Below are 20598 nucleotides of genomic sequence, written 5' to 3' on the forward strand. Positions count from 1 at the left end.
GTATACGACTCACTTCGCGCCACTTTTCTGAGTGCTTTGTCCTCACTGCAGCTGATGCACCAGAATATGGGGATTAATGTTCTGTAGCTACAAGGGCCGCAATGTAAGCGTAACATGGGCACTAGACCTGTAGAACCTACGCAAGTACTTAGTATAGTACTGCTGCCACTCCAAGCTGGCAAAGATCACAGACTAGACTGCATGGAACTTGATGATGAAAGGCGCAGGCTACGCTATCCGCGCGACCGAGCTGTTGACACCTCGTCTTCACTCACTATTCCCTGGCTCATGCCGCAAGTACGTCTCTAAGGCCTACACACGCAGAATATTCCACACAGACTGAGATGGGAACTTGAAGACGTCCATACGCGGGGGAATACAACACTACGTAAAGATGCGGCGGTAATTAAAAGGCAAACAAATGTCCCAGACTTTCGTGGTCTCGCAGGGGTCCAGCTCACAAATTCCCCGGGTCGCCTTTGGCGGGCTTGCACAGATGCTGGGACAAACTCTGTCAGGAGGGGTTCGCAGCGAGAAAGAAAGAGATGTGGCTCACGTTCAGGCGCGTCGCATGCGACGCCTTGTGCACCTGCGTGCGGCAGTTCCAGCCATACCTGCATCCCAAACGCATCAGCACCACGCGCCGCAGAGCCAAGCAGCACCCACCAGCAGTCCTCCTCGATCCGCATATCCTCTACCACCCGAAAAAGAATCCACAAACGCACATCAGCACAAGCACAAACAGCACGCCGAGCGCGCAGGACGCACCTTCCTGCTTCCGCGCGAGCCACCACCGCCACAGACGTGCCCGACAGAGCTCGCGTACGCACCCGACACAGAACCACCCGTCCGCATCCCAGGCGCCGAGCGTGGGGTCCGTACCTTCGTCCGCACCCGCCGGCAGCGAGAGTATCTCGCCGAAGAGCTCCGCGTAGTCGATGCCAGGGCCGTCTGGAGGTACCGCGGGCATGGATGCCAGCGCGGCTAGACCTGGGATGACTGGAGCTGCGGCTGGGGCTGGTGCAGGAACGAGGGCGGGCGCGGGCGCTGGGACGGCAGGTGGGTTCGGGGCGGGTAAGGCAGCGCCGGCAACCTGTGCGTGGAAGGCGGGCAATGCATAAGGGGGAGCGTTGGGGTTGTGCAGGGGAGGCATGGCAACAAAAGTGGGGAGGGGCCAATCGAAGCCGGGGACGGGGAAGGCGGCACCCTCGAGGATGCCGAGGATGAGCCGCATCTCGGTCTTGTTCTGCCGGAGGTGCCCAGGGAGCGAGCGGAGGAGGTCGTCCGCGTTGAGAATGCCCTTCAGGAGGTGAAAGTCTGCGTGCAAGTGAGATGGGTCGCTTCGCGTGAGGAGGGAGAACGCAACAGCTTACTCGATGCGCCCCAGAGGTTGACGCCGCAGACGGTATGGCATCGATGACCTGTATTTTTATAAGCGGAGAATATGGTAGAGCGGAGCTGATGTCCCACATCGATCCTGGTCACCGACGACGGCTTCCAGGATGGCCTTGGACCTCTTCTCTGCGCGGGCGCCAGCGGCGATGATGCCGCGCGAGTTCATGACCGACTGGAACGGCTCGGAGTAGAATCCATTGCGGAAGGACGCTTGCATGTAATGGTGCAGGGCGTGGAGGCCATACCCTCTGTACGCCTTCAGGATGGCCTCTGGCCACTCCGCAAGAAAGCCTGCGTGGTTCGAATATCCTATACAGAGAGGAGGCAGAGCATGAGAGGAGCGCGCAGTCAGTGCTAAGAGGGAGGAACAGACCGCCCTCGGGGTAGTGGACATGGTCGATCCACTGGACGGTCTCAACAAGGAAGCTGACGAGCCGGTCGATGTCAAAGAGGTCGCGGTCGGAGAAGGCATTGAAAAAGGCAATGCAGTCCTCTGGAATATTGTCCAGGTCGTCTTCCAGGTCCCAGTCATAATGGGTGTCCTCGAACATGGCGCAGTACGCCCAGAAGCGGTAGCACGCGTTGTGGAAGCGGAGGGACTCGGCGGGGGTGAGCTTGGTGATAGGGGACGAGCGGTCCTTGTGTCTGTCTCACGTTTAAGAAGGAGATAGAGGAGAGATGAGAGGGCGTTACCTCCAGCTGAATAGGTCTTCGAAGCCGGAGATGACGGTGGCGCCTGCGACGATCCTGTCAGCTTCTGCACGGTTGAAGCGCACGTCTGTTCCGGTGAGTTGATCCTCAGCGGGAGGCTCTGTGGGAGACTCTTCATTCTTGGCTAGCCTGAGGGCGGCGGGCAGGGCGGGGCCGACGGCGTTGTAGGCGACTGCGCGCAGAATAGACTTTGGTCGAGCTTGAAAGACGTGGTAGATGTTCTTGTCGATGAGGATGGCAGCACTGAGGGTGTTGAAGTCAGACAAGAAGGTGAGGACGCGGTCAAGAGCGTCGTGGGTGAGATTGGAGAACGGCATGTTATTTGCTACGTACGACGACGGTGATGGCGTCGAGGACGGGGGAGAGCGGTATAAGTAGAACGGGCGAGGAGTCAGAGAGAGTCAGTCAGCGGGGTTAGTCACGTTACGCCGAGGTTTGATGCGCCGCTCGGAGAACGCTCGAAGTATCAGGACTTTCACAGCAAGTCCGCTTGGCGTTGAGTGAGCTCTCAGAAGAGTTCAGATGCGAGAGTGAGCAGGATGACTTTGGCAGTCGCGACGATCGGCCCCGAGGACAAAAATAGCCTATCGTATGGGTCCTTGACGTGCCAAGCCTTTCCCAGAATAGCCATCTATTTCTGTCCTCTTCGCCGGCCGAGTCGAGACGTCCTTCGACGCCTCCGCGTCCTCCACGGACTATGTACCACCGTCTTTACATCCGCACCAGTCTGCCCAGGTTCTACCCTCTCCGCTCTAGCTGCCCACCAACGGGCTCAGACGAACGCTTCAATTTTGTCCAGCGACAGAGAGGTGTGGGCCGGATGGCAAGGCCGGGAGCGGAAGGGTGATGAGTGGTAGAGGCTTGGCATGCTATAATTATGCAGGCGCAGGTCAAAGATAGCTCCTCTCCTTGGCCCTCCAGACAATATTTATACGCAACAACGTCCATCCCATGCCCTCGCCCAGTTCCCTTCCCCGACCCACCCATGAACGCCCTTCCCCCAGCCCCGCTCCCTCTCGACAACAACCGCTTCGCCTACCACCCCCCGCACCGCATTGACCAGCCGTTGGACACTGCCATCGCCTCCGTATGGCATCTTCTCGACCAGGTCCGTGTCTTTTTCTGCCGCTTTTTCCCATTTTATTTGCATATTCACCGATGCTACAGGCACCCCCGCCCACTCTCCGTGAAATTCTCGAAGCGTACAAAACAAAGGGCGACGGAGACCGCGACATGCTCATCGCCATGCTTAATGCCAAGAGCGCCGAGGATCAGGTTCGTCCAGCCTCTCCTTCCTATTTCCCACCTGTCTGATCCCATGGCACCTATAGCGCCTCGCCTCCGTCGCCTCCCTCCACCGCACCATGCTCGACATGTACCAAGCTCCCATGCGGCCCTCCCTCGCCCCCCTCCACATCGCAGACTCTCACCCCGCCTACCCCTCCTCACACTATTCCAACTCCCTCTACCACTCCCACGTACACGAAGCCTACGACCACCCCCGGCGCGCGGAGCCCAGCCACTCCCAGCCACCTCCCGCTGCCCACCAGTCCCGCAAGCGCCGCCGCGCCTCCCAGTCACCCCCGCCACAGCCCCGCGCGTACCGCCCGCGCGAGCGTCTCGATCAACCCGCGCACGACCTCCCCTTCCCGCCGTCTCCGTTTTCCTCCGCGTCGACGCACAGCAACAGAAGCGGCAGCGGCTCACCGCGCTCGCGCGAGTCCATCGCCATCGGCGCGCTCCTCTCCAGCGGCTCGCCCGCGTCGTTGCGGGACCGCGCGGTGGACGCGGTCAGCGCAGAGCGCAGCACGTCCGGGCGCACCACCAGCCCGCGGGATAGGCGCGACAAGCGCGACGGCCATACATGACACATCTTCTACTGCGTCTGTCCGTTCGGTGTTTCTTTGTTGTATACCTATAGGCTATGTATAGGTTGTGCGGCACCGAAGGGTGGAGGCGCGGCGCCGTGTATACGTACCGCTACTTGTACGCTAGACCGATATCTAATGTCCACGAGCCCGCCCAGCGAAGGGCCCCCCGCATATACCTCCGATGCGTGAAGCTATTCCGCTGGTCTCGCGTTATATATACTTGACACACCACCACCACCACCACCACTTGACCAGCTAATTTAGTTCGACCGTTTCATCGTGCGGCGCCCTGGTTTGTCTGGGCGTGTACGCGTTCCGTTAGTCAGTGCTTATTACACCGCACGCCGATGTCACCTCCGAGCAGCGCGGCGCAAGTACTCCCCCAATAGTAATCAGAAACCCGTGGGTGCTGCTGCATCGACGTGATGCGCATTTTGCATCTGCTGCTGTCGGGATCTCCTAGTCTGAGGTGCACCGGCGTCGTTTACGTGCGCTCGCGCATCCTCTCAGACCATCGTATACGTCATGGCCGATCCCCACGTTATCAGACTGTTTGCGGCTAGTCTGCACCGGTGCACATATTGGGATGGGTAAGATACTACCTCCATGTACACGGCCAAAACTCTATGGCACCGAAGCGGGGCCTGAGAGCGGAGTCCTCGCAACAGCCCGTGTTCGGCCCCGTTACAAAGATTTTCGTCTAATGCTGTGATAGTAATTTAAACAAATGCCTAAACAGCCTCGATAATCGTGATCGATACAGCGGCGCAAATAGACCATAAGAGCTCGAATGCGGCACCATTCCAGGGCTGGCAGTCAGACCCCCCATCCAGCTGTTCACTTCGGTGCGGTTCTGCTGCTGGTTTCGGCCTGTTCTATGGCTTCTGTGAGCCTCGAGCTGGCTGTTCATTTTTTTATATTTTCTGAACCCGGGTACTGCAGGCTTCATAATATCCTCATATCCGTGAAATTAACAGCACGTAGTGTAAACAAAGCAGGACAGGAATATGCATAGTAAATAGTCCATGTGGAGATGAAAAAGTTATTATGGCGATGCCACCGACAACAATAAACGCGCGAGGAAGTGATGATTTCACCACATGAGATTGTCCTGGATTGTGACCTGCCAGTCAACAGTCACAACCTCCCCTTTCTCCGATGCACCCAAGCCACGAAATGCCCTCAGATCGTTTTGGAATGTCGCAGTAAAGAAACTAAGTAGATCATGTTAGTTTGCAAAAGAGAGACTCGACATAGTCTCACCTTTTGAGCGCATCTTCCTGCTCTTCCCGGGTCCCACCATGGGCACCCACATCATTGCAAATGGCCACGAGCAGGTCGTCAACATAGTTCCAAAAACCACTGGCTAGATATAGAGGTTCCTCGATAGGTCCGGGCTGAGAAGATGGACCAGGCACTTCAGACGTGCCACTGCTGAGCCCAGCGTCTGCATCGTGTCCGCTGTCTGCAGCCCGAGGCTCTTCTGAACCATTGCAGGAGTCGATATTGGCATTGGTAGCTGGTACGGCTGGCTCCGAGTCACCAGGGCTCTGCATCGCAGTCTGCTTCTTAAGATGCAGCACTTTCTTCGGCATGCAGTCGAAGCTGATTGCCGCCGAACGCTGTAGAAAAATATAGTCAATAACAACGACAAAATGAATTGTATTCGTCCTTACGAGGAAAGCCATGCGCGCCCAGAGTGCAAGTGAGATTTCCATAGTCGACAGTGCCAGCTTTCGTGCCATGTTGCCGACATTGTCTTCCCTTCCGATTGCCTTATTGATCTATTTCGTAACAATGATCCCGAGAGGCCACTGCAACGCCAAACAGAGGTCGCATTGGCACTGGATCAATGCCTCACGACTATGGCTGAACCAGGGCCACTGCTGAAGCACCAAAACCAGACCGGAGGCACAGACCAAAACCGCCCTCTCACATCCAGGATTTCGCCCGCTCACTGGCCAGAAATGGCATTTCAAATCACGGGCGATTCGGACGACTCACATCCAACCCTCTCTGAAGGCTGGTAAAAAATACTGAAATGGCACAATATTATGGGTGTATTTAGGGGACATTTATGCTATGACAAAGATTTTCGTCTAATGCCTTTATAGTGCCTGCCCGTTTTGGCCGTGTAATCAAAAGTGTCACACTTACATTCTTTTGGCTGGAAGAGCACAGAAAAAAGAATGCAAAATAGTACAGCACATCTGTCAAAAATGTGTCACTGGATCCTCTTGATATGACTTTTCCCTTCAATATCCGGGTGACAGAATGTGTCTGAGTGTGCCTGTAGAGTTCACATTCTTTCAACTTCAACGGTCTAAGGGTGCTTGATCAGCACTAAACACAACAGCCAGTAACCACAAGTAACCCCACCCCCTCCCCCCAATATACCCTACACTCTTCCTTGGTTATCATTTATATCCCATAGTATCCTGCAGCTCTTCCATATGGTAGAACCTCCATGTTTACTTCGTGGGTGGTTATCTGCACACACTGAAGTGAGTGACTAACGGTTAAGTTCACCATTCACATGATGGTTACATTGTGACAAAGGTAGAACATGGGTTACCCTTCACTTGGCTGTTCATGTAAGTCAGCAGTTTTCCCATATATAGGGAAAATTTGGCTCAAATGTGCTAAGCAGCAGGAATTTGACCTGAGAAGATATGCAGCCACCCTGCATTTTTCCCTCATATGGAGGCTGCACCGCGTGAAGCGCCAGATTACACCCAGCAGGAATCATGTGGTGATCTGGCCATTTCATGCAATATTTGAGCACATTTCACTTGGATTGCACCCAAGTCGCGATCTGCTGTCAATGTTAATGTTTTAGGCCCATTGCACCCTGACTACACCGATATTTCCCTGCACATTCCACTCCGGTAGAATCTGCGAAGGCTCACGATGATGTGCAATGCCAGAGAATTACATAATACACACCACTACTGATTCGGGAGCTGGTGGTAGCTAATTAAGTGCTCTCCTCGTCGTTGTGGATCCGCACTACAGACATTTCTCTTACTCTCATAGAACACAATGTTGAAAGGACTATATTTCAGTAATGATGAAGCAACTCATATCAATATCCTCTGTCCTCTCATCTTCTCTACGGCAGTATCTCTGGAGTCTCCATGCTGCTGCCGTCCAATGCTGCTGCACCTCAGGTGAATGCTGCGCACTTTAAAGCAGCTGTTGACGATATAACAGACCTCAGAATGGCCTTCACGGCCTACCGGAGCGAGAACAATAAGCAGCTGTACTTACTAGAAATGTTAACATTGTATGGCTAGAGCCAGCAGAGTAGTGTGTACATATGCCAATAGCGTTTTACATGCTGTTTTATAATGGCCATGGGCTGTAAAACAGTTCATAGGCTCTGTAAAACTCTTACAGGGTGTTAGCCAGTGCACTGTAATACAGCCAATGCTCCGTAATACAGCCCGGATGGCCAGTTGACTCTGGGGCCAGGGCCAGATTCAGCTTAATAATCACTAGTGCGCCGCACCCTAATATGGAATAGGGCGGCAGGCGGGATGGCGGCTGCGGGATACCCAACATGGTATGTTATTCTCACGTTTTCTGGACTTTCTGCACTCGAAACTGTTACCCTTTCCTTGCGGCACTGCAGCTGTGAGCACATATATCTCATAGGGGACATACTGTAGGCATAGAGGTACACATAGAAAACATATTAGAGCATGGCAGATCTCCGCATGTACGCAGAAAAGCAGAAAATAAAATAAAAACATACCGCTTGCCGTTGCAAAACCTGTACCTGCAGTTGCAAAAAACACCTCACCAGAACATGCTGGTCAGAGTCAAAACCCCCGTCATCATCTCGAGCATCTCCCACTTCCACAGGATTGACATCATCTCCCCAGTCGGACTCGCTGCCATCAGAATTGTACCCGCTGGGGGCGTCCGCGTCTGGCATGCTGTCGTTCTGGCTCTCCAACGCAAAGACTGCATCCACACCAAGTATGCGGGGCACGACATCGGGAGCATCAGGAGCAGCTGAGACAGCGTAGGAAGTGGGCGCACTTGTCGCGGCGGGACGATGAATGTCGACGCTCGTTGGGGATACAGGCAGGTATTGATGGATCCAGCCATGCGCGATGTGTGCCTTTGTGAGGACAGGCTGCCAACGTTTCGACCACTTCTGAACCAGATGTAGTCGGATTGACGCTTGCTTCGCTGCGTATGCGCAACGCTCGGTCACAATATCAGCTCGACCCTCATGACAGTGACCTTGAGAAAGCCACCAGGCAGCTTTCTGTGTCAGAAACTCCAGCGATCGGCGCATCTCATCGACAAGGGTCTTCCATTCTTCCTCCCACCGATCTGCTCGCGCGACAGTCTTTGCCGACTTGACATGCAAGTGATCATCGTTGTCCTCTAGTGCAGTGCTGTCTTGCACAGATGCGGGGTCTTCCTGGGCAACAGCGGCTTGCTCTGGCATGGATGCGAGGTCTTGCTGGGCCAACGTGGTAGGCGCCCGAGACGTACGACGAGGTACCAGCCAAATCCACGATGGTTTATGGCAGCCTTCACTTCTCTCGTTCTCCTCCCGTGCAGGACCTCAATTATCTCCATCTTTAAATTCTTGAAACCTCGTCTTCCACTCCCCACCTGAATCCAGCACTAGGAGCGCACGGCGAGCATCATGATATCGAGCGATGGTGAGGGTGATCTTCAGGTTGAACGCACGGATGTTCATCTTCGAGCGCGTATTTGCCTTCTGGCCCGTACTGGCGATGTTGATCCTGTACTTGGCAAGAAGCCCGGCATAGATCCGACGCAGATGGTGAACGTCTTCCAGGGCATCCTCGACTTGAGCCATGCGGAAGCGGTGCTCCTTCTCGATGATGCCACTGCAACAGCCCACTTCGCGCTGAGCCTGCGCAAGCTCAGAGGGTAGGTATAGCTTGAGATCTTCAGCGTGAACGAGTGGGCTTGCATTGGCGCTCTCAGCGAGGGAGTCGACGCCATGGAGCGAGGTGACAACAGGTTGGTAGGTGGGCTGAACGCTGGACCACGCGTGGATATGCCGTGTGAGCGCGTTCCGCTTCTCCTGTAGTGTAGCTCTCTTAAGCGGATTGCGAAGGACACCCTCACCCTTTATACAGAGGGCCCGCCTAGTGAGACAACCATAATTAGTAATGCAGCGACAAACACTGCTTGAGACTTACTGTCGTTCCTCAAGCTCCAACCCAAGTCGCACGAATGCGCTCACAGTGAGTTTATCGTGAAGCTGAGGCTCACCGTGCATCGCCTCGATGACTTCTTCCTCGGCAAGCTTGAGCTGTATCATCGCCATCATCGTGGCTATGCAAAAGTTAGCGGATAGAACTAAACAGATAAATATGTGGACTTACAAGCCGATGGTTCCGCATAGGGATCAGGCTTTGTTTTGTCCAGGTCCCACTCGGCAACCATTTGACGCCACTTCTCGATAGTCGCTGGGGAGAATGTGGATGTGAACTTCTCAGCGATCACCTTCTGCTTCCCCGTCATCAGGAGCGCTTCCGCGAGATGTTTGACGAGGTGAGACTCTGAAGTAGTAGAAATCAGTTAATTGGTTGACGAGCACAACGAAGAAAAACTCACCGAGATCAACAAGCTTGTGCCAGTTCCACGTGGACCAGTGGTCATCCAATACAGAATGACGGGCCGCAGGGCCCATCTCGCGAGTGCTGATGCCGACTTGCCCAATGTGTGCCCACTCTTGCTCGACAGTTTCACTGTGGGTACGTCCAACTCCTCGCAGGAAATTGAAGGACCATGTGGTATGGCACTTGGGGCCGTGACCTTCAATGTGGGCCTTGGGTATCATGGTGCACGTCGGTATGCCGTCGAGGATTTGCATGTGCTCGGGCATGTCGTCAAGTCTCTTGTAGAAGTTCTTGTACCAGTTGCACGTGATGTCGTATGAAAATCCAATGTCGGGCAGCGCCCTTTGGTCTTCGGTTATGCGGCTAGCCTTCAGCGCTGAAAGCACCACGTAATCAACGTTGCAGTACCTGCAGAATGATCAATATGAGAAATATCAAAAAACATAAAGCTTACGCACTGTTCCCCCTTTTGCAAATCGCCAATGCCATTTGGGAGCACGAAGCAATGACGAGCACACTTCACACCTATGATGCCGGTGACACTGAGGCTGTCATGCGTGCCCTTGCTATAGGCTTGGTTGACGGCGTTGAGCTCCGACTCGCACATTGAGATCTGGAAAGAGAAGTTAGCCGCGGTCAATCAATGGGCACAATTCTGCGCGGTGATGTGGGGGATCGCCTCGCATTCGTCATCATTGACTCTCTTGGATGACGAGCGACACAAGCTAGCCCTGCAGGCATGGACCGACCAGGTCCACACCTGCAGGCATCGCACGGCGGGCTCACAGAGCTACACCGCCCCCGGCAACCATGCGCACAGATTTAAATTGCTTACCTCGTGTTGGTCCTTGCAAATGGCAAGATACTCCTGGTATGACCCTTCGCCCACAAAGTACAACCATCCAGAACCCAGCTCGGGGTCCTGGAATCCGCGCGCCTTCAACTTGAGGTGGAAGCAAGCATCCATAGCGACTACCTGTTGGTAGAGCCACCTGGAGATATAATTAGCATCAAGAAAACGGTACGCAATGAACTCCACCTACCGCTCGGTGTTGGGCAGACTCTCCCAGCCAACTGGCAGGTTTATGCCGGGGTGAGGGCATGCAGGACACTCCACCGCGCATGCACCCGGTTTGGTGGCCGCGATACCTGCAGGGTTGTGACCATGTCCGGCTCTCTTGACAGACTTCAGATGGCGCCACTGGCGCACGACCATAGAGACTTCGTTCCAGCGGTACTAATCAAAAAAAAATGCATCAGCTCGTCATTCTTGAAACCTCAAAGCAGACCACTCACCACTTGTTTTTGAAGCCCGATGTTGTCCGTCTTTCGCAGTATAGCCTTGTAGTAGTCGTACAAGTTAAGCTTCCCTTGCAATGTTAAGAGATGAAACGTGTTGAGATAGTCAAAGGTAAATGCGGTGCGGGGACATTCCGTCGTAGCAGGGTACCAGCCAACTCGCAGTAGTTGGATGCACTCATTCCATCCCCCAGGGGACTCGCCACAGCGGCAGAAATCCACGTTGACATGGTGAGTGCCACTGACGTCGAGGACGGTGAAACGCACGGGTCCGCATTGATTTTGGAAGCATCGTCCACTGTGGTGCCCTAGCTGCACGCGAAGTCCAATATGTGCAAGTGAGATCCTCTCGAAGAACTGCCCGTTCCACTGCTACAAAGATTAAGTCAATTGCACAGCTCATGAAAGATATTGCACGCTCAACTCCCCTGGATGCGGTGCAATGGAAGCGAGGTGTGAGCCTCGAGGGTACACTCTGGGCACTCCAGTTTTCCGCCGAAGCAGTCGAGGCAGCGCATTGCAGTAGCCTGGTTGTGGAGTTCGCACTTGGCAGCGATGTCTTGAGTCCCCGGCCCGTCGAAGCACAGGAGCTCCTCCAAATAAGACTCGCGAAATGCCAGCCATCGGGTGAGGCCCGCCTGTGGCCCAGGATTAACGCATATTACACCGGGGAGGTGCGCATGCTCACCAACATCAATTTTTTCTTGTTTTTCGTCTGGGCCTTTGCACCATCCCTGCTCTCCAGTTGAATCACATCGTGCAGTTCGTCCTCCCACCCATCGGCGTCCACTTGTCCATTGTGTACGGCAGTTGCATTGTCGTCTACGAGGCCATCCACTGCAGGTAGAGGTATGATCTCGACCACTTGCTTGGTATGTGTCTGAGCTGCTCAAGCTCGCCCGTTCCTTCTATTGCGATGGATGGTGAAGCTGTGGACCATAGATTGGGCCAGCTGGATTGTCGTGGGTGGTTCCAAGATGTCCGGGATAGCGATGGACTCGACATGGGACTTCTTCGAACGAGATGTGCCCCCTCCTGTGAATTGGCGCTTTGCCATGAGCAGTCAGAGATATTCTGGGAGAGACAGGGAGAAGCTGTAGCTCAGGGAGCTTGCCAAGGATAGATAGACCAGAGAAATACAGGCCAAGATGGAGAAGAAGCACGACGAGGGAGTGTGCAAAGTGCAGGCTCGATCAAGTGGCAAGGCGTGAGCTTGCAACTCGCGACTTGTTCTAACTTGCAACTCGCGCCTTCTCTACTTCACGCGTGTGTCCACTTGCGCTTGCTCACCTCTTTGTTCACTTCTATTGTCACCTCGTACACTCGTAAAATACTATATAATGCAGCATACAAAAATATATTTCTTGCCCTCTGTTTGTGAGCTTCGGGCTCTGTTGTACATGCAACACAAGCCTCGCGCCTCCTCCGCTTCACGTGAGTGTCCATTTCAGCTTCCCTTTCTTCGCTTCTACTTCGTCACCTTGCACATTGGTATGGTACTAATGTAGCATAGCAAAATATATTTCTTGCCTTTTCTTGCGAGCTTCATGGTGTGCTGTACATGCAATACATACTATCTGTGTGCCATTATAACTCGATACAACGTGAGTCAAATAAATATACTTCACACAGTGTATTGACATGGATTCGCAGGGTTTCACGACGGGTGTACAACAAAAACAAAATTATATTGCGCACGACATACGACTACTGAGACGCGACACAGCACGAGCAGCACGAGCAGGAAGAGGCTGACACGCGGACAGCACACCGACACACCCAACGCCCCTTTCTGATGATGGCGGATGAGCATGTGCAATTGTTCTAAGCCCACCCGATGGGAGGCCCAGCCGTCAACTTCAAGATGGTACCCTCAGTCACGCCGATATGGTACTTGTGGAGCGCATCGTCGTACGACTTGTCGCACTCATACGCGGAGCCTGACACACTGATAACCAGGGGCTGAACATAAGTCCTATGATCGCAAGCTATCAGTACTAACCAAAAAAAAAATCACACTACTTACCATCCCTCGAAGATGCCGACGTCGAGGCCCCACGTGACCGCATACCATCGACGACCGGTAATAGGCTGGGCCAGTTCAGCAGGATCCCCAGGACCCGAAGACAGAGGGCACCTGGCGGCGACACAAGGAGCGACGTCAAGCTGGTCAGGCAAGGTCACAAGCTCACGTGCCACAGGAACGGGGACACTAGCTCACATGCGCTCAGCGCCCTCACCGTCGGTACGACCCGCAATGGCTTCAGGGGTGGTTGAAGTCATGCACGCACACGCAACAGGAACAGCAACATTGGCCCACACGCGCTCCCCATCCTCACCGCCTGTATGACCCTCAGCAACCACAGCGCAATGCTCGGCTTTCTTCACCTTCACTGCAGAGATCGTGGTGCCCTTGCTCACGTACTTCCGCCCAGCCTCATCGTGAACTTCCCTCTTCACATGGGACTCGCACTGCTCTTCTATCCACCCTGTCAGTGCGTAGCTTGCACCGCACCGATGACACTGACCTTTACCCGCCAGCCAGTTCCACACCGACACAATCATCCCGACCCGCGGCTTCCTCTCAATCTGGGTATCGCGCTGGGAAGGCATCAGAAGGGGAGCGACGAGGGAGCCCACAGGCTTACCTCATATTTCATGACTTCCTGCTACTACTTGAAGGGCGGCTACAGATGGAAGAGAAAGGTATGTTAGTAAAGTAAGAAGGACAATACAAAAGTAAATACTTACACCCCAAGTAAGAGCTGGAGGATGAAAGGGAGAAAGAGCGATGGAGGAGAACGAGAGCTGAGGGCGGGTTTAAGTACGCACCAAACTCCACTACCCGAGGGACTGTACAGTTCCTCAGTTAGGAGATAAGTCAAGCCTGCTCGCGTTGATCCTCGGGATCAACCGTGTTGAGCACGTGTGCCTGATCTACAGAAGCCCGAACTTCTCCGATATATGGAGGGCCCAGGAAATGTATAGGGTGCTCAGTCAAGCGCTAGAGGTCAGGGGCCCCACCATGGGACGAAAGAGCTGGGCGACAATGCAACAACAAGAACATTTGAAGTCAAACATTCCTACCTTCCTTGCGGCTCAACAAGCGGGCAACCACTCATTATTCTGGTCCAGTTTTCTCGACGACTGGTTCCAGAAGTGGCCCATCACTCTCGCGAGCGACGGCATCGATGTCCAGGCTACGGCGGAACAAAAGAAGTCAATGACAGTGGTACGGACCTATCAGATTCTCACCCGTTATGCGTGGCGCTCATCAATCGATGCAGAGGTTGAAAGAATGGTTCCAAAATCACACGCGTGCTTCCACGTTCAGCAACGGGCGTTCAGTTGTGTTGTCTCTCAAGGGGAAGGTCAAATGCAAGGCGGCCCCATGGCAAGCCTACATGAAGACATACTGGCCCGAACTCAAGCCCCAATGGGAATTAGAGTTCGAGACTTACTGTGCAGATCAACTGCCATCCGGTACTGTGGTCACGAAGTCCATCAGGATGAAGCATCAGTCGGCCTTTGTCATCTCCATGTATGAGGGCATCAAGGACACCAATGCTGTCAAGAAAGCGGTTGAGGCGTGTGACGGGGAGTTTGAGGACGACGATTTCGAGGGCGGCGACTCACAGCCCGCGCATTTCCAAAGGTAAGCACTTGCCTTTTTCGATCATACGCGCGTCCTGACTCTCCCAGGAATATCGACTCCCTTCATCACACGATCCAAGTCGCTCTCGAGGAGATTCAACGGCAGACCGGTTGGGTTGGGATAATCCTGGTTGGAGGTCCAGAGCCGAAACGCGGAGGCACAAACATATACTATCGGTGAGTCCCAACGCACATGCGAGGAGGAGCAGCGTCCTAATGCAGGCTTTTCAGCTTCGGGACTCAGACCGCCCATCTGAAGAGCACGTTTCTGCAATACCACCCAGACTTTGAAGAGCAGGTCGCGCAACCATTCGCTCAGTATCTCCAAGCTTCCTTCCGTAAGTCCATCACTCGCTCTCTGTTATCCGGGCTGATCATATGTCATGCAGCCGCCGACGTTTGCGCCGAAATGGGTTTACCTATTGTCCCGCCTTTGACGAGTGCCGCTATGCCAATCGGCACAGATGGCACATCTTTCGTTGTGTCCTCCACGGCTGTAGGCTCGGCAACAGCAACCTCGGCATCAGCGTCCGCATCCTTAGATGCTGACGGCGCCCATGCACACATTTCTGCATCCTCCGGTATGGGCATCGCATCTTCAACGCCAACACCTCCCTCCGCAATGGTGCAAGTCACCATCGATTCCAGCACACCGCTCTCACCGAATATCCATGCGAGCGCCTCCGTCAATGCGACTAACACATCCACAACGGCATCTGCCATCATGAACATCACATCGCCTCTCAACTCGCATGCTGCGAGTTCACCGGACACCTTACTCGCTCGCTCACCGGGTTATCGACGGAGCCGGAGCAACTCGTTTGAACAGGAGTGACTCACCAACATTGCGAGAAACAAAGCAGCACTCGCACTGCTCGGTGACCTCACTCTGCCCACAGCGAAGCCGAAGAGGACTGGCAAGAAGGTCGCCAAGGGCGTCCTGGCAACTCGCAAGTCGGACCGACTCTCCAGTGGTCAAGACCCTTCGAACGATGCTGGGGACTCCTTAGATGCACAGATTGAAGCTGCGGACCCTTTGCCTGTCGTCGCACCTGCTGCTGTTGCACCCGTGCCCGAGGTGAATATCATTCCGATTGTCGCACCTGCGCCGGACGTCATCGACTCTCCCGCTCCTGTCATGCAACCTTCACCTATCCCTGATGTCGCCGCCCGTCCTGCACCTATTCTCGATGTGGTTCCACCCCCTCATTCAATGGCACCCACGCCCGATGTTGTCGATCCTCCTACTGTCATCGCACGTATCTCTCAGGCCATTCCCACTCTAGCTGCTTCCTCCATCATCGAGCCAGTTGTTGAGGAAGTCACCGCCGCCACTCCTGCGCTTGGTCGTGCGGCTGAGGCTGCAGTCATCTTCCCGTCATCCTTATCGGACGATGCACTCCCGGCGTGGTTGCAGAAGGCTTTGCAGGCAGTCCGCATTTTCGAACGTGTGCCCGATAGCTGGGTAGGCCTCCTTGAAGCCTTTGTCACCTTCGAGTCGCAGTCGGGCTATCCAACAAAAAGGGTAAGTGTTCGATATTATATTATGGTGCTATACTAACTAATTTGTGCACGCAGACTCGCTACTCTAAGGAGATATACGATGCACGCCCCAGCGCAGTCAGTGCCTGGATGGCTTATGGGTGTAAGTATGAAGTAACCCCCCACGGCATTGGCAAGACATTGGAAATGCGCGTCGGGTTCCACAACTGGTGGTCTGTGCTGTAACCCGCTCTCAGGTGCACTGTCAAGTGGCCATTTCCTCAGGATGTCTTGGCCATCGCAGGCGCTTGGGGCTCTCTGTTGCAAGCCGGTGATAACGATTTCTTCCTGGTCGTCATGTATCTTTGGTGGTGGGGTAGCACATTGGAAGTCGATGACGAGAATGAGCAGCACCTGTTTGGGGAATACATCGAGGACGTGCACTGGGTGCTGGAGGCAATGACCAGCGATCTACGCCTGTCATCATCTGCCAAGTGTAAGTTGGATGCTGATACCAGCCGCGTCGCGAAGAAACCCAGGGCTTAATGTCGCTACAGTAGCCAATAATATTATGTTTTTGCACTGAAAACATATGCCTAAATAGGAAATCCACTGCATCTATTATAATATGTTTTGACAGTGATAACATATGCCCGAATAGGAAATCTGTTACATCTCCGCATGGCCGGAATACTATCGGAGTCGGCCTCCGGGCGCACTGCTACATTTGGCAATGTCGGGTGGGTGAGCACGGGACCACATACGGGTGGGTACGGGTTGGCTACTGCCTGCATGAAGTACCCAAGTAATACACCAACAGACTCTGTAATACAATACTACTGAGTTCTTGTAATACATAGTGTTAATTCACTATGGACTATGTACACTTCAGTCTGTTGGCTACTACCACCCTATGTAATACTAGGTAGGTAAGTACCATTGCAATGTTAAAGAAGAAGTGATCAGCTCAGACGATGAAATATTGGACATGCTTCGATGTACCTGCATCCTGATGGGGAACGCGCAGGATAGAAATCAAATTGGCTGAGAACGCGACAAGATGATGGACACAGGAGGATGAAGAGGCCGATGAATGAATGCGAAAGATGAAGGAGGAAGAATGATGGACACCTGTGGACAAACTGACTCGCACGCCGTGGACGACGGCAAGAGTCAAAATCAGCAAATGGAAAAGAAAGAGGAAATCGCGCATGTACTGATGGAGCGAACAATCCTGCACCACCTGCATTTGCGCGTGCACTTCCAGGAACTGCCAACAGATGAAGAGAACCGAGGATCGCATTGTGCTTGACGAAGAGGGAAGAGACTGGCCAAGTGCGACAGACAGAAAGTGTCATATTGTCGCTGTCAACAAACTCTGAAAATCGAATGTTAGCGTGATGAAATGTGATGAGAGAATGTACTGCAGCTCATGCAATGGACGACGAACACGAGGAAACGTACCGGGATTGACTGCACTCGCATACCTCTGTGAGGCCCACGCAGCTCTCGCCCAAGATGCACCTTCGACAAACGTACACCAGCTGTGATCTGAAAGGAGAGATGAGACAAGATATGAGAGATAAGCAAATGGAGGAGAAAAGAAATGAGACTTACTTTGTGGGGATAAGCACCCACCAGAATCCCGGACCATTTAGGACCCCCCAGCTGGCCCAGGAAGACAGAGAGCAAGAGACAAGAAGCCTAGTGAAGAAGTGGGAGGAATGGACAAAGGCCGCACTGCAGAGGATGCTGTGAACCATTGAAGAAGGACTTGTGCATGAACTCAACGCCAGGTCACGTGCCTGCCTCTCAAGCCCTCCTGAGGTTTTCCGTGACAGACAGGGTGCAGAGGGAAATAGAGAGGACCAAGACAAAAATAACCTCGACAGAACACGACAAAAAGGAGGCCAAAAACAAGAATGTGCGACCGCACAAGGAGCAAGAGCAATGTGGGCTGCATGGAAAATGCATGCTCGACATGAGGCCAATGAGTTATCCGCTGAGAAAACAGAAAAACATAAGAAAACGGAAACTTACTTTATTAGAATCAACGATGTGGGCGCTACAATGGGTGCTCCACAAAATAAAGCTGAGCTGGAACTTCAAGATCTAGGTCCCGATATCGAGATTAAGATAGGAGATTGTGCACTCAATCAAGAAGATATTATTGTGCTCCTCGGTCTCGGAGGCCTGGCAGATCCTACGTTCCCCCCGTGTCTCTCCCAGTCCCATTTCGAAGCTCTCATTACTGGACTTACTGTGCTCTCAGACGCGACCCCCCAGACTCCTGGATTGAACATGCCAAATTCAGATGACTCGAGATACATGGAGCCTGCTCCAGATTTACCTATAACTTACACGGAGGACGCTCGACTGCTCGGATCACCCCCCCTTCCTTTCTCCAACCTCTCTCCCGCTGCTATGACCTGCTGTGATGATTCCCCAGCCCACGTTCTGCCACAAGAGTGCGAATACGCTATGCGCATGTCTAGCTACACCGAGTCCTGCTGACGAGGTTGTAGTTCCGTCGCAAGCCGGAAAGGTGGAGTACGAGTGGAATCAAGTCCACGTGGGGTCTGAGATGCAATGAAGGAGAAGAGTCTATTCCAGAGGTATGAGGCAGGTAGCCCGAAAGCATAGCTAGGAAAATCTCTATAGTCGCAATAATCGCTGGAAACACATCGGAGTAAAATCGCACTGCTCTAAGGAGAACACTGAAATGCGGAAATGCAAGACTGCCCAGAAAATGCACAAATGCAAGACTGCCCAAAGATGCACTAACTGGATGAGATGGGGATGTGAATGAGGCTTTCACAAGTGTACCTTCCGGGATGGTGGGTTCTACCCCGATCTCCTCCCCTGCCCTCATACTTAAACCGGTCCTGACCTGTTCCTGCCCTCCCGATACTGCCCGCTTCTGCTTAACAATTGCTTTGCTGAATCACTGCCCATCACGCCATATCTCGCAATCCCGTCCACTCACGCTCCTACTCAATCTGAGGGGTCGTCCATCACCGGTCCCGCCCAAGCGCCTAATAAGCACCTACCCGCCTCAGAGGCATATCTCCCATCCTGAACTCAATCTCCCATCCATGGACGCCAGCATTATCCTTCGCAAATACATCCTTGCAGAAGCTCTTCTTCACATTGAGATCTTTACCGAGCCCTTCGACCCGATCCTGTGGAAAGCATGGGTGATCCGGATGCACGTCCTGCTGGTGAGGCTCCTACGAGCATATGTTCCTTCACGGTCTGACCCTCACACGTCCCTCAGGTCCTCATGGTCCAAGCCCAGTCTGAGGCGGCCAGTGTGGGGATCATCCTACCCCGTCCGCGCAATATCCCTGTCCTGGCCCAAGTGGAAATACACCTTGTGACAGCTCGCACTATAGAAGGTGGTTGTCAGATGATACCTCAGATTGCGGACCACCTTCCTGACATCATTCCTCGTAGTTTGACTGCCCGCGTTTTGTATGACGACCCCACTGTCCACAAGAACTTTGGTTTGGGCCATCCGCCGGATGGTCTCCCTGACATTGGTGTGTGGTCTTCCTGTCCCTATTTTCCTGGAATCGCATTCCTCAACTTTTTGTATTGCCCTCAGGAACCTTGAGCCTTCGGGTTGAGACATTGCGCAATGCGGCCTGCGAACTGTACGATGTCATGCGCGGAATTACCAGTAGACACGATGTCACACACCAAAAGTGTTTGGCTTGTGAACACGTAACCACCGGTGAAGCGCTCGACGAGGAAGTCACATGACTAAGACGGAACCCGAGAACGTTTGGCCGAGCGTGTCACCTGATGCTCACATTGCGCTATTGGACAAGAAAAACTCGGAAAGTGCTTTCTCCCTACTTCTCCCTGCTCGCTTTATGCTATTGGACACGGAGGTTCCAAGAGTTTTGTCTTCCCTGTTTCTCCCTGCTCACTTTATGCTATTGGACACGAAGGTCCTAAGACATTTTTAGTGCAGAGCAGGGGTATGGATAACCCTCAAGGGTAAGGGGTAAGGGTAGGGGTATGAACTTTCAGACCCTTATACCTCTGGAGGGTATCACTGCATATAGTATATATAATGTAAGCAGTAATTGTATGGTGACTAAAGCCTAAGTATAGTCGATACAGCCTTAAAATATGTCTACAGAAGCTTCAAAGAAAAAAGAAGGCTATTACAAGCCTTAAACTTAATGTCCATGATGTTATTTCCTCAAGTAAGGCAGATATTGAGGGGTATACCCTCAGGGTTTGGTACCCTTACCCATACCCTTACCCCTGGTGAAGGGTATGTACCCTTGGAGGGTAAGGGTAGGGGTACAGCTCAAAGTACCCAGGGGTATACCCCTGCTCTGCACTAGACATTTTTCCTTCCTACTTTCCCCTTTGATCACGTGATGCTCTTATTTTGCTATTGGCCAATCTGCCATGTAACACTACTATGTAACGGTCACAACGGGTGACATCTGAGGGGTATAAAAGGACCCCCGAGGTGCCCCGACCCTCAGTCTTCTCTCCCCACTTATCACCCCTATAAGTGAAGAGTTCCTCTCCGCTTATAGACCCTT

At 53.3% G+C, this 20598-nt stretch overlaps 9 protein-coding genes across 9 annotated transcripts; 4 read left to right on the forward strand and 5 right to left on the reverse strand.

Moving 5' to 3' along the window:
- Positions 1-457: 457 nt before the first annotated feature.
- On the reverse strand, positions 458-2423 carry SCP_0109360 (hypothetical protein; the record flags this gene model as incomplete). Its single annotated transcript, XM_027753166.1, has 8 exons — positions 458-499; positions 557-614; positions 667-694; positions 769-1317; positions 1374-1421; positions 1471-1704; positions 1769-2040; positions 2089-2423. 8 exons carry the CDS (start codon positions 2421-2423, stop codon positions 458-460), a joined length of 1566 nt encoding a protein of 521 aa, XP_027608967.1.
- A 668-nt stretch (positions 2424-3091) lies between these two features.
- SCP_0109370 (hypothetical protein) lies at positions 3092-3974 on the forward strand (the record flags this gene model as incomplete). Its single annotated transcript, XM_027753167.1, has 3 exons — positions 3092-3214; positions 3274-3381; positions 3438-3974. The coding sequence occupies 3 exons, from the start codon at positions 3092-3094 to the stop codon at positions 3972-3974; spliced, it is 768 nt and encodes a 255-aa protein (XP_027608968.1).
- A 1096-nt stretch (positions 3975-5070) lies between these two features.
- Positions 5071-5722, reverse strand: SCP_0109380 (hypothetical protein; the record flags this gene model as incomplete). The annotated part of the gene is made up of 3 exons (XM_027753168.1): positions 5071-5191; positions 5241-5599; positions 5654-5722. The coding sequence occupies 3 exons, from the start codon at positions 5720-5722 to the stop codon at positions 5071-5073; spliced, it is 549 nt and encodes a 182-aa protein (XP_027608969.1).
- A 1952-nt stretch (positions 5723-7674) lies between these two features.
- SCP_0109390 (hypothetical protein) lies at positions 7675-8442 on the reverse strand (the record flags this gene model as incomplete). Its single annotated transcript, XM_027753169.1, has 1 exon — positions 7675-8442. One exon carries the CDS (start codon positions 8440-8442, stop codon positions 7675-7677), a length of 768 nt encoding a protein of 255 aa, XP_027608970.1.
- A 120-nt stretch (positions 8443-8562) lies between these two features.
- Positions 8563-11951, reverse strand: SCP_0109400 (hypothetical protein; the record flags this gene model as incomplete). Its single annotated transcript, XM_027753170.1, has 12 exons — positions 8563-9118; positions 9173-9308; positions 9359-9535; positions 9591-10003; positions 10054-10208; positions 10431-10587; positions 10639-10832; positions 10892-11263; positions 11319-11322; positions 11378-11532; positions 11583-11774; positions 11832-11951. 12 exons carry the CDS (start codon positions 11949-11951, stop codon positions 8563-8565), a joined length of 2631 nt encoding a protein of 876 aa, XP_027608971.1.
- Positions 11952-12718: 767 nt separating this feature from the next.
- Positions 12719-13554, reverse strand: SCP_0109410 (hypothetical protein; the record flags this gene model as incomplete). Its single annotated transcript, XM_027753171.1, has 5 exons — positions 12719-12869; positions 12921-13031; positions 13116-13374; positions 13423-13495; positions 13543-13554. 5 exons carry the CDS (start codon positions 13552-13554, stop codon positions 12719-12721), a joined length of 606 nt encoding a protein of 201 aa, XP_027608972.1.
- Positions 13555-13919: 365 nt separating this feature from the next.
- Positions 13920-16616, forward strand: SCP_0109420 (hypothetical protein; the record flags this gene model as incomplete). The annotated part of the gene is made up of 9 exons (XM_027753172.1): positions 13920-14126; positions 14182-14549; positions 14597-14725; positions 14780-14886; positions 14938-15342; positions 15412-16073; positions 16127-16193; positions 16335-16526; positions 16588-16616. 9 exons carry the CDS (start codon positions 13920-13922, stop codon positions 16614-16616), a joined length of 2166 nt encoding a protein of 721 aa, XP_027608973.1.
- A 1484-nt stretch (positions 16617-18100) lies between these two features.
- Positions 18101-18544, forward strand: SCP_0109430 (hypothetical protein; the record flags this gene model as incomplete). The annotated part of the gene is made up of 1 exon (XM_027753173.1): positions 18101-18544. The coding sequence occupies one exon, from the start codon at positions 18101-18103 to the stop codon at positions 18542-18544; it is 444 nt and encodes a 147-aa protein (XP_027608974.1).
- A 581-nt stretch (positions 18545-19125) lies between these two features.
- Positions 19126-19795, forward strand: SCP_0109440 (hypothetical protein; the record flags this gene model as incomplete). The annotated part of the gene is made up of 3 exons (XM_027753174.1): positions 19126-19251; positions 19308-19572; positions 19638-19795. 3 exons carry the CDS (start codon positions 19126-19128, stop codon positions 19793-19795), a joined length of 549 nt encoding a protein of 182 aa, XP_027608975.1.
- Between the last annotated feature and the right edge of the window lie 803 nt (positions 19796-20598).

The sequence above is a fragment of the Sparassis crispa genome (genome assembly GCF_003851025.1).
Source record: "Sparassis crispa DNA, contig_000000F, whole genome shotgun sequence".
NCBI classification, from domain to species: Eukaryota; Fungi; Basidiomycota; class Agaricomycetes; order Polyporales; family Sparassidaceae; genus Sparassis; species Sparassis crispa.